The following is a 12,704-nucleotide window of genomic DNA, read 5'->3' on the forward strand; positions in this document are numbered from 1 at the left end:
CTGCTTGTTGGGTTGAGGGGAACCGCATCTCCCCTCTCTGGCTAGGTAAACTCCCTCTGAAGACGGGCTGCAGCGGTGGCTAAATAAGACCACCCAGAAGACAGAGGGCTATCCAGGACAAAGATCATGCAGGAGTGGTGAACAAGCAGACAGTGTGGCAACCAAGCGAACCAGGCATAATATTTGAATATAAAGGTACTCTGGATTTAAAGTTTTAAGAGACTTTTAAGAAAGATAGTAAAAGCGGTGACCAAAGAGAGCAGGGAGGGGGGAATTGGACATAAATGAAAGTGGCTTTGAACTTCAAAAAGAGTTAAATTGAAAGAAGAAATCAGAAGAAAATATTTGTTTAAATTGAACAATTATATGATTTTGGCACTAAAGAGGCATACTAAAAGTTGAACTTGAAAATGCCAAAAATAAACAATAATAATTGGACTTACTGGATTATTGAAACTTAAAAGCCCTAAATAGGGAAAAGAAAGTGAAAAGAAAAGGTGGAACTTGGACATGACAGAGTGCCATCTAATGGCAAAGGAAAAATTTCAGTAACTCTTTAAAAAGTGCTTGGTTCTCTTGAAATTGGAACTTCATACAAAATAAGAGGAACTTTGATACAATAATATAGAAACCCTGAAAAATGAAATTAGAATATTATAAAGGAAGAAGAAAGAAACTTGAAACCTAGGAATGCTAGGTGACTTTGAGAAAAATTCAAAACCCAACAGAAGGAATTTAATAATAAAAACTTATGAACCTTGGACTATTTTGGCCCTAAAAAATTTAAACAGGATTTAACAGAAGTTGATTGCTAGAAGCTGGTTTAAATAAACTACTGGATAACTGGACTGGACTTAAATATTGAAGAAAGAGACAAATAAATGCACAAAAATGGCAAAACTTTGTTTGGAAATAAAATCAGATTTAAGAAGCATAAGGGAAATGATACATGAAAGAGTTGAACTGTGCAGTATTGCCTTACAAATATTAGACATGGTGACATTGGAGAACAAAGAACAAGGAGAGCCAGAAGGGGAGCAGCTGATTGAAGAAGAGGCCACCCTAATGAACAAACGGAACAACAAACATCAAAACAAGAGAGAAAAACCATGGAAATTAAAACTTGGAGGTTTGATGAGATAATTAAGGAGGTAACTGTTTGGAAAGTCAAATGAAGAAAAAGGAAACAGCAGAAAAGGGAATTGCAGAAGAAAGCCCAAAAGAGAGAAGGGGATAAAAATCAGAGTCAGAAATGGGGGAGAAAAAGAAAAAGAGAAAGGACCAGAAAAGAAGGAGATATAGAAAGTAAAAAAAAAAAAGAAAATAAATTACACGGCTAGAAGACCTAGAGATAATGGGTAGATAAAGAATAAGAAAGGTAATGTGCAAGGTAATGTGTAGCGATGTATAAAAAATATAGATTTTAAAAACGGAAAGCTTGGAACTGATGTTTTTTCGTTTTTTCTTTGATTATTTTTAAGAATCATTGTTAAATTACATATAGATATAACTGGAATAAATGTTAAAGTGGGAAACTATGATAAGAATGTCAATTAAACTTAATGAAATTAAGAATATAGCTAAAACAAACCATGTGAATTGTACTAAGAAGATTGATATCAATTTTTACAATTAGTTGAAAAGATTAATGTATTTGAAATAATAAAACATTTAGAATATAAAGGAAACAATACCATGTGGATTCTAGCCTAAAATGTATATGTGATGTGTAGTATTTAGAAGATTATTGCTATTAACCTGGAAAGTGATAATTAAAAAATGATTATATTATGGTAATTTTTAATATGAGTTAAACGGGAGTAAACTGAGTGATGTATAAGATAAAAGGCTGGTACACTCAAATTGGCAATTAAGGGGGAAATATTTGGAACTATTTAAATTAAGATGGAATTTATTGAATAATGAAATAAGAGTATGTGATGAAATTGCAAATATGACAGATAAAAGCATAAAAGTATAATGAACATAGAATAAAAAATAAGAATTTTTAGATATTATATAAAGAAGATATAAGCACAATTAAAGAAAAATGGAATAAGCTATGAATTTAAAATGGATAAAATAAGTGTAAAGAACATAAGAATATTTGTGACAACTTACAGAAAATGGAAAATGTCATGATAGGATAAGAAGCTGAATATGAAAGATAATTAAGCAATTAAGGTCATGTTTGTATGGAAATGTAAAAATCTGGAACCATATTGCTCACCAAGAGATGTTTGTAAAAGATAAAAATAAAAAACTTTTTACAAAAAAAAAAAGACTTGCAGGACCAGCGCGTTGTGCAACAAGGTCACATAGTGTAATACGATTGGGAGTGGGTTAGGGGCTTCTGTCCTCACTGTGAGTTGTTTTGGGAGGGAGGCTCAGCCAATCTCATTGTACATATGTCGCACTCATGTTGACAATAAAGATCATAAAAATTCCTGAATGTCTCAGCCAAAGCTTTAATAATTTGGAAAACAATCACTACATAATTTACAAGTGAAGAAGTATATTAAAGGTTTAAATTTAAAATTTAAATACACAGAGGCATCATCTTATGCTATTTAATCCTTATTCTCATTCTGAATAAAGGATGAGTCTTTATTTTAAAACTATCTAAAATATTTTAAAATTTGCATTTAATGATAGTGTAAAAATAAATAATAATTTTTTTCTGTTTTGTCCTGACAACTGCACTTTAACTGAGGTATTGCTTTTCAGTAATGAGTTCAGGGACATGTGGGAGGAATGTTGCCATATGAAGGTCAAACCAATTTAGGGGTTTATGGAGTGTGATATCAATGTGTTAACAATGATTAAAGTGTAAGGGCAAACACATTAAAAACAACAATTTCTCTAATAAAGACACACCACTTCTTACATCAGAGATAAATTTTTCCAACTCTCATTATAGATTACAGAGTGAAACATATCCTGCTAACAAGAATTATCAACAGTTCTAAAATACAATTCATTGCACTTGAAACTGACACGCTAAGAACAAAAGCATGAGGAAATAATATAGAAAGCTAAAATTTAGCAGTACAAATTTTTAAAAATTCTATTTAAAAATGTTGGAGAAAATATTATCCTGAAGAAAAATTTTGTGAGTGTCTACTCTAAAGGTTCACGTCTCTAGTAAGAAGTTATTTAATTATGAGGGAAAATATTGCAACTGTGATTGTTCACCTGGTGAGGAACCACTTTCTTATTTTTTTCTTTATAGAATTTCAAGACCAGCTGGTAGCCAAACCAGCTAGCATACTTGAATTTTCTGGTAAAATGTTGTGAAGGGATGATATATGATATAGGATATATGTATATCCAAGCTTTTTTTTTTCTAACTATAAGTGTATAGGGGAAGAAGGCAAGCAAGAAGTTATCAAAGCAGTATCTTTCCCAACAAGCATCATACCAAGCTTTCAAACTGGTCAGTTCTGCTAATTCTTTTAATAGTTTATCATTACCAGGGTTTTCTATACATAGTAGATAAATGATAAAACATAGTGTATGAATGAAAAATTAACTCATTTCATTCCCAACAATATGTAGAGAAACATATTCTGCTACAGGACAAAGAACTCTAGAGTTATTTTTGAAAATATGACAGCCTCTGTGCATATTATTAAAGTGACTCTTCATTGTATGTCGAATAAGAGATGTTATCTCCATCCTGAAGGAAGGTAAAAAGAAGAGTTGTGATATTTGACAATTTATTGCTGAAACAAACATGCTGATTGAACTCAGTGACTTGTGAAGAATGCGATTTGTCAGGAGCATGGATTAGGGATGTGACAGAACAATTTCCAGTGCTTATCAAATTCACAGACAATGATCCCCTCTACTAATCTTTGTAGAAATAAACTGATAATGCCAAGAGCAGCTACATCTGTATCACCTTATAACATCTAGGCAAGAAGTTCAAGAATATGGGGCTCAGGTGGTATTTGCATCTCTGAGTTGTCTTCTACTTCAGAATAAATAATTGGTTAAAAAAAGGATTTGGCTGAACCATGACAAGCTTGATCTAGAGGGCTTTGAAAGAATCCTGAGGAAGTTGTGACAAAACCATGAAAACTGCAGACAAAGATTTATGCACCATATAAAAAAGTAGAAGTACTTTAATTGCCTTATTGAAACACAGCAGTAAAGACTATAATCAACTTAAACAGAAAGGAAGCAGAGGAAAGGGAAAGTTGTGTGAATGCTGTACACGCGCGCACACACACACACACAAAAGGGGAGGGGGAAAGGGAGGGGGAGGGAGGGAAAGAGAGGAAGAGAGAGATCTTCAAGAGAATGGATTGTGGATTAACATTCCTACAGAAACATAAAGTAGCAATGATGGGCGAATGGTAAGCACTGAGGTGATCATAGTAGTCACAATAACATAAACTTAATTTGCAATGTAGAATTGATTTATTAGAATTATTTTATACTTATTTACTACTATTACTACTGATAATTTCCTCTTCATAATTGTAGTGAAATGGTTTTTCTAATGTTCATGATCAGTGGTTCTGTCAAAATTGGCATCGTCTTTTTCCATACAGTTCAGAATAATATAGATCCATCAGATGGTTCATTGAGCAAGTGACACACAAAAATGAAAAAAATATATGCATTGTGTTATAATATATTTACATTTTGTGTGTGTGTACGTGAATGCACATACACAATTTTATGGATGATATTCATGTTTATTGTAATTAATGTCTAAATGACAGAGAAATATACAAAGGAGAACATTGATTATGTATTTAACTATATAACAGCTTATTTAAAATCAATTTTCAATGCCCTCTGAAAAAGGCAGCTTTAATTTAACATAATATTATCCCATCCTTTTTTGCACCTGCTTATCCTCTGAAGAGTAATGGGAAACAGCTACTTATCATTTACATTAAATGAAAATAATTCTGTTCAGCACATCCACTTTAATTAATGTCAAAATTTAGCCCTGTGACTTAATAATTTGACTTCTATCACACTAAAAACTTTTGATGTGTATCCATCTAACTTTTAAAACAGCTTTTATGTACTGACATAGAAATTAAAGATCATTGTATTTGAAAAGTTACAAGTATAAATATTACCAGAGTGGATCCAAAATTTCTTCCAAACAAATTTAGTGAGTAGAAGAGAAGCAATTATAGGTATTAACCACCCACATACATTTAAATAATGTTTTAAAATAACTTTTATAGTTTGTAATGCTGAACCACATCTACAAACAAAAAATAAAACTATGTATAGAATTATTTTTATATATTCACTGATTCACTAAAAATTATTATTCAAAGTTTTTAAAAAAACAAAACAGACTAACTTATATTCAGTTTAATAGGCTCAAAATCATGAAACTTCATTAAAATGTTTTATGGCAGAGTGCTAAGAATGGACAAAGAAAAACATGTTAATAAAATCAATAAATATCTTTCAAGTACTTCTCTATGCAAGAAAATTCAGATTTTCCAATGGGTCATAAAATATTAATAGTTTGTTGATTGGAATTAAGTCTTTGTTTCATTCCTTACCTTGCAGAGAAGTACTTGAACATACATAAGAGAAATTTTGGAAATCATTCCTTTTATTTACAATTTAAATATTTATCTTAACAGATATATTATTAGGTAAACAAGCATACAACCACCCACATAAACACTGCCTGTTAATATATTATTTTAAGCAATTAGATATTTTGGAAAACAATATTTGGAAATATGCTTTATATGCACTTTTAGATGTTTATATCTTTATTTTTAAAGAGAAAAATATGCATCACAAATATTAATGAATTGCATACATGTTCAGAGGACTTTTTAATACCACATTGTTTTGCTGTAATTTCAAACATAATTACTTATGCTTTTAAAATATAAATATTTATAAGAAGACAAATCTAATTTGGTCATTAAGAGCTACAATTATTCATTTTCAAAAACAGATATTCTTAGGCAATTTAACTGTTACTTAAGGAAAATGTTGGCAGAAATACATAGCACAAACAAAATTAGTTGCTACAAAACCTTTTAAAAATATTTTTATAGGTAGCACAAAAATCAAAGTCTGTTTGTTCTGAAGGAAACGTAATACATACTGCTGAAAATTCAAATACATATCAGCTGTTTCCTTTATATCAGGCCATTTATTTTACCTGGTTGGAACTATTTACAAATGTATATTATTGCTTGTGACGTGCCATACTGAAGGGTATATAAAAAGATGGAGAGTATGTGTACCTAGAGGCACATGCTACAGCATGATAGTATTGATTGAATGAACTGCTAGTACAATTCTGTCAAATATTATAGGTAGTTCTCAGTTAACAGCCACTCACTCATTGACCGTTCAGGGTTATGATGGCACTGAAGGAGTAGTGGTTGTGATTAATATTCAAAGTGCCAGTCATCCTAGCACCCCTGCAGTCACATAATTGCAATCTAGACAGTTGGCGTCCAACTATCAATTATGACAGTTGGAGTATCCCATGGTCACATGACTGCTTGTGACTCCCTTGTTGGTTTCACAAAATGAACAAGAAAACTAGCAGGGAAGGTTGCAAGTTGCTTGGGCAAATCTTCTGCAACCACTCCCATACACCCACTCATGCTGTGTCTCCTCCGCCACTCATGCATCCTCCCTAGCAACTTGTGCATTCGTCCACTTAGAAATAGCCACCCCAAAACCCATAATACAAACTCTATGGCCCCCTGCTACTTACATGCTCTCTGTCATTGAGTAATAACCTTGCAGTTCTTGTGTTGTGTCTCTCCAGCGACTCACACATTCTTGTATACACTCTTCCACTTGGTTAGCAGCTACCCCAAGGCCTACCACGCTCATGCCCCTGCAACCTATATACACTTGTGCTCCCATTCTTATATGGCAGCAGTGATTGCAAGCCCTGCCATATTTGTGCATCCTGCCACATATGCCTTGCACACTCTCTTCCACCTGGTAGCAGACATCACAGGTCCTGCCATGCTCACACTTCCCCTGCTACTCACATACACTAGCATGCCTTTTCCAAACCAGTATCAGCCATCTCAAATTCCACTGCCACATCACCCTGCATAGGTCTCTTCTTACAAAGATTTGGAAAGATTTCTATATTTTGAATTGTGATTGAGTTTGCCAAGTTCTGTAGTTTTTAAATGGAATAAATGCACCTTGCAATCATTTATTCAACTAATATTATACTCTATTATATTATGTTCTGTATTTGCCATAATAGCAAAATAAATAAACAGCAACAGTTCTATAAACTTTTTCCTCTCCTCCATGGATCATATAAAATACCAGAAGACTACCTAGATGCTTTGGCAGGCTTCTTTGTGGTCAAGCCATTTAATTTTTTAAAAAGAAATATATATTGCAAACTCACATAAAAAACTGTAGCATATGTCAGATAATACATAGCATTCCTGAGACATTTGTTAATAAAAAACATAAAAGAATTTTATATTTGTATAAATAGTATATGTTGGTTTTTGAAACATATACTGCTGTACGATTAATTGACTTTCCATTTATGCTAAAATAATTTGGCTGATTTCCATGTAAGTAGGCAGGGCAAACCTGTCTATTTACCTGAGAAAATTTGACTAAATAAAGAAATTTAAATTTAGGTAAATTTAGGTAGTTGTTATGGTCCCACTTTAAAAAAGCCCTCAATATAATTAAAAACCCAAATGTTTTTTCATTACTGAGGAGGTCTAATGATTAAAAGTTAATAACTACATTGTTTACTGGCATCAAGTTAGCAGCTGCAGGGGATGGTGAATGATCATAGTATCATCATGCAAAAGATGTAAATTACATTTCATATTAATATTATGATATTAATAACCTATAATATATAATTTACATTTGCCACTGATACCATAATATATACAACAGCAACTATCCCAATCTCACAACTGCTAATGGTGACTGGTTGTTTTCTGAACGGTAGAATTAATCTACTTAAATTAACAATATATTATTGCTCACTGTAAGACAGTAACATAATATTTATTTGAAAAATTGTATCCTACCTTCACATTGTCTGGATGAAGTCCTCCAGGATGTTTATCCATGTACTGACATAAATCTGTGTGCTTGAAAACAGAAAAGAAATAATACTTTTCACTGTCTTTTTTAATCAAATCTGTATATTATTGTTTGAAAGTTACTATTATCGTATATATCCCTCTGGATATAACAAATGGAAAATAAGGAAAATTTAAGTATAGTTTAAATTGTGCCCTATTTATATCACCATCGGGCTCTGTAGTTTATCTGTAATATAATAACATAAAGACTAGAATCTCAAACAATTTAAGATATAATACAAGACTAAATAATAAATAAGAATGTAATAAATAATTTCTTACAATATGTATAAATCATGACCAAACAAGTAATAAGCATTTTGAGGAAATTTAAACATGATTGTTTCAAAAATTCAATGGTACTGAACTTGGGGCTGCCACGAAAAAGACAAGGTCAACCAATTCTCCAAAGCACTTGAAGGCAAGATAAGAAGCAACGAATGGAAACTAATCAAGGAAAAAAAGCAACTTAGAATTAAAGAGAAACTTCCTGACACTTAGTACAATTAATCAGTGGAAGGACTTGTCTCCAGAAGTTGTGGGCACCCCAATACTGGAAGTTTTTCAGAAGTAATTAGACAACCATTTATCTGAATTGGTATAGCACAGTGGTAGCTCCTGTGCCAAAAATTGTGCATGCACTTACATGCTCACACTCGTATGCCAGTACCCAGAAGGCAATGCGCACACCCCCACATCCCCTACGCATGCATGTGCAATCCCCCACTCCCCCATCCCCTAACCTGTATTGCACCTCACAGCTGATTTTTGGCTGGTTTGAGGCCTTTATTGGTCTCCCAAAGGCTTAAGGAAGGCTTCTGCAGGCTTCTACAAGCTTTGCAGGCCAAAATCTAGCCCCGTTTCATCACTTCCTGTTTTTCTGAAAATACCGGAAATGATGAAACGGGGCTAGATTTCGGCCTACAAAGCTTGTAGAAGCCTGCAGAAGCCTTCCTCAAGCCTTTGGGAGGCTGAAAAATGCCTCAAACCAGCCGAAAAATTAGCTGTGAGGCATGCACATGCGCAGTGAGGTAAGTTTGCCTGCAGCTCGTGTGCCGGTACAAATGGCACTGCATGCCACCTATGGCATGCATGCCATAGGTTCACTACCACAGATATAGCATTTCCTACTTGAGCAGGGGTTGGACTAGAAGACATCCAAGATCCCTTCTAACTCTGTTATTTTGCTATTCTGTTATTATTAGAGATTCTAGAACTGAAGCAGGAGTTAGACAAGCCATGTGATATCATATCTTATAAATTTTTTTAACATTTTTAATATGGCATTAAATCATTTAATCTAGAAAAATTAAGAACAAGGAAAATATTTCATTTCAAGAAACATAGTTTTGCTTTACAATATTGTTATGGGTATACAAAGGATAATTCTAACGCACATTCTTAAAAAAAAATCTTCCAGTTACCCTTGCTAAGTACATCGTTTATTTAATTTTTGTGAAAAACTGAAATGTAGAAACTACCCTTGCATAACAAATACATTTATTCCCTTGAATATATTTTAAGTGTTCTTCTGTTACCAAACAAAACAAATGAACAGTTTAAGTTTACCACTTAAACACTTTAAGAGAAGCAGCAGTGACTGTTACAGGAATAGACATCTACCATCTAATATTTAGCCACCCAGCTTTACCTTAGTACCAGTTCTTTTTATAACACAAAATTTGTTTGAGGCAGACTTTATTGAGAATGCAGTAGTTGGGATATATTCTCTCATGCAGAATTGACCATTGGAATGCAGTACAGCAGGCTACTCCTGCTGACTGCAGGCTGCCTGCAATTTGGCAGTTCAAATCTTACCAGGCTCAGGATTGACGCAGCCTTTCATCCTTCCGAGGTGGGTAAAATGAGGACCCAGATTGTTGGGGGCAGTATACTGACTCTGCAAACAGCTTAGAGAAGGCTGTAAAGAACTGTGAAGCGGTATATAAGGCTATTGCACTTAGGAACTACAAATAGCTACAAAGTGCCACAAAGTATGAATATGAGTGTCAGCTGTGCTTCTGAATAAGCTGGAAATATATGCAATGTCTGCTTCTATGTTAGCAAAAGATTGATGTCATTTCCACAATGGATTCACAAGACTTCAGGCCAAATTACTGAATAAGAATTTGCAGTGTAAACTGGTTGAAACTGCAGCAAAGCGTAAAGGATGAAAGACGAAGAACTAAATTTATAAGCAATTTCTTTTCCATTCTTCTTCAGTCCTATATAAATACTATTGTACTAGATGTCTACCCTGCAATGCTTTATTAGTTCCTTTTTACAAGAAATTCATTACACGATCATCAAATCATTATTGCCTTGTATGCTTTCCTTTTTCAGAGTACAGAAAACCTGTTCTTTTTTTTTTTCTAAGTAAGAGTAGGACCATCTCCATAGATTGCCTTAGGATAGTCTTCCATCATGAAAGTCACAGTTCAGATATTTCTTTTAAGATTTGAGAGATAGGGGAATTGTGTTTTCATCAAATATTTATGTCCTGCTATTCCCCTCTATTTCTCTTTTGACAGTTTCATTAGTATCAGATACAGTAATAGTTCTAATTTGCCAGTAAAAAGTCATATATATATATGTGTGTGTGTGTGTGTGTGTGTGTGTGTGTTTTCTTAAGTTTTCGCAGGTACTTACATGTATGGCATTCAGCTTTGTTCGAGTATTTTCCCACGTCATTGTAGTTGTGCTTTTAAACGTTGCTACAACTCCATGGCCAAAACACTAATTACTAGACCAAATGCCTGGCAGACAAGACACACATTAAGACTGAACTATGCACCCTGACTAAAGTACTGACAGCCAACGGCTTCCACAAAAGCAAAATTACCGGCTTGATCCACAAAAACACACTGAGACATAATAGAGACCCAGAAGATGAACAGACCTATGGAAAAGCTGTCCTGCCCTACATAAGAGGCACTACAGACAAAATCAGTAAGATACTACACAGACATCATATCAAGACTGCCTTCAAAACAGACAGAAAAATAGCAGCCATCCTTAGAAACCCCAAAGATAAAATTGACCTGGAAAACCAAGGCATATACGAAGTCCCCTGTGCATCATGCCCGGCCACATACATTGGACAGACCAATAGAAGAATAAGTACCTGCCTGGATGAACACAAAAATGCAGTCAAAAAGCTGGAACACACTTCCTCACTAGTCCAACACATGGAAGCCACAGGTCATAGCATCAACTTCAATGGCACAAAAACCCTAGCCACTATAGAAAACCCCAGCCACAGAATCATCAGAGAAGCCATAGAGATTGAAAAAAGACCAGAAAGCATGAATAGAAGAGATGATTCCACCAGACTGTCAATCATTTGGAAGCCTGCACTCACAAACAAAAAAATCTCCACACCACTAGCCAGACAAACACCTGGGCACAAACAGATCCCCCCTGATACCTCCAGCTCAAACACACCCCAACCAGGCACCCAGATGAAACCTAGCTTTCTAACAAATGATAGCTGTCCATTTACCTGGAGCCAAGCTGCACAAAAGGCCTCCAATAAAGGAACACAATGTTGCCAACCAATCAAGACACAAAAAGAGCCACTAAACAGACAGAAGATATTAGAAACACCAATCAAGCAGAACACAGCAAACTCCAAGACCAATAAACACAGACCTAGATTCCCAACCAATCCGGATGAAGAAAAAATCATTCTGACACAGCAATAGGCTGCCCCAAATTTAAAACTGAAACAACTCTGGGGGCCTGACTCACAGATGGACACAATCAGAAGCCTGATGATGGTAGATGAGATTCTGCCGAAACATTGCTACAACTTTAAAAGCACAACTACAATGACGTGGGAAAATACCCGAACAAAGCTGAATGCCATACATGTAAGTACCCGTGAAAACTTAAGAAAATACACACACACACACACACACACACACACACACACTTGTGCAATGTCACAGAAATGAAAAAATGAGCTTATTTATAAAATGATTTAAAGTTGTTAATAAATTTTTAAAGATTTTCCAATATATAGAATTTTAACACCAAAGTGGTAATATATTTTTGCCTACTCTTTTAAAAAAATAACATTAAATAAATAAAGTAAATATTTAAAGATTAATGGCAGACCAGTGTACTATATAATGAGTCACATGTATTCCAGTGATCAGGAGTCTGGCAGCACCTTTTCAGACTAACATATTTTATTAAAAGTATAAAATTTCATGAACTGCAGCTTACTTTTAAAGATGCATGGAATGGTTTAAACTGAATCCGTGATTCAAAGTGGGATGAAGCAAAGGAAAAAAAGATGGGGGAAATGAGGACATGGATACAGTTTACATGCAAGGTAATTGTGAAGATGCAGATAAGATACTTATATTTTACAAATAAACAAACTGAATCTGTAAAAGGTACTGTTGAACTCACTCAAAAGGCCATATCTGAATATCTCAACAAAGATAACTAGTGTTTTAATATATTAAAGTTGTTTGATTGAAACTTGGAAGGTTGACTCTGATATTTACCAAGTGGAATTATATACGTGTTCAAATATGTGCTATTTTTTTAATCAGCTGGAATATTAAAATAAGATGCATTATAAAATCAATG

The 12,704-nt window shown here is 34.0% G+C and overlaps 1 protein-coding gene across 6 annotated transcripts in view; it reads right to left on the reverse strand.

The window, feature by feature from the left end:
• CDK14 (cyclin dependent kinase 14) overlaps positions 1-12,704 on the reverse strand; it is a 249,999-nt gene that overhangs the window by 115,231 nt on the left and 122,064 nt on the right. For 5 of the 6 annotated variants that reach the window (XR_015740368.1, XM_087917907.1, XM_087917906.1 and 2 more), the window contains one exon: positions 8,046-8,132. Coding sequence is in view for 5 of the 6 variants with exons in the window: in XM_087917907.1 (XP_087774033.1) it covers positions 8,046-8,132 (87 nt within the window). In the remaining variant the exon portion in view is untranslated. The remainder of the gene's footprint in view (positions 1-8,045; positions 8,133-12,704) is intronic. The other variant, XM_026716071.2, reaches the window with a different exon arrangement.

Source organism: Pseudonaja textilis, chromosome Z, assembly GCF_049901715.1.
Source record: "Pseudonaja textilis isolate UNSWEBS1 chromosome Z, rPseTex1.2, whole genome shotgun sequence".
Lineage (NCBI taxonomy): Eukaryota > Metazoa > Chordata > Lepidosauria > Squamata > Elapidae > Pseudonaja > Pseudonaja textilis.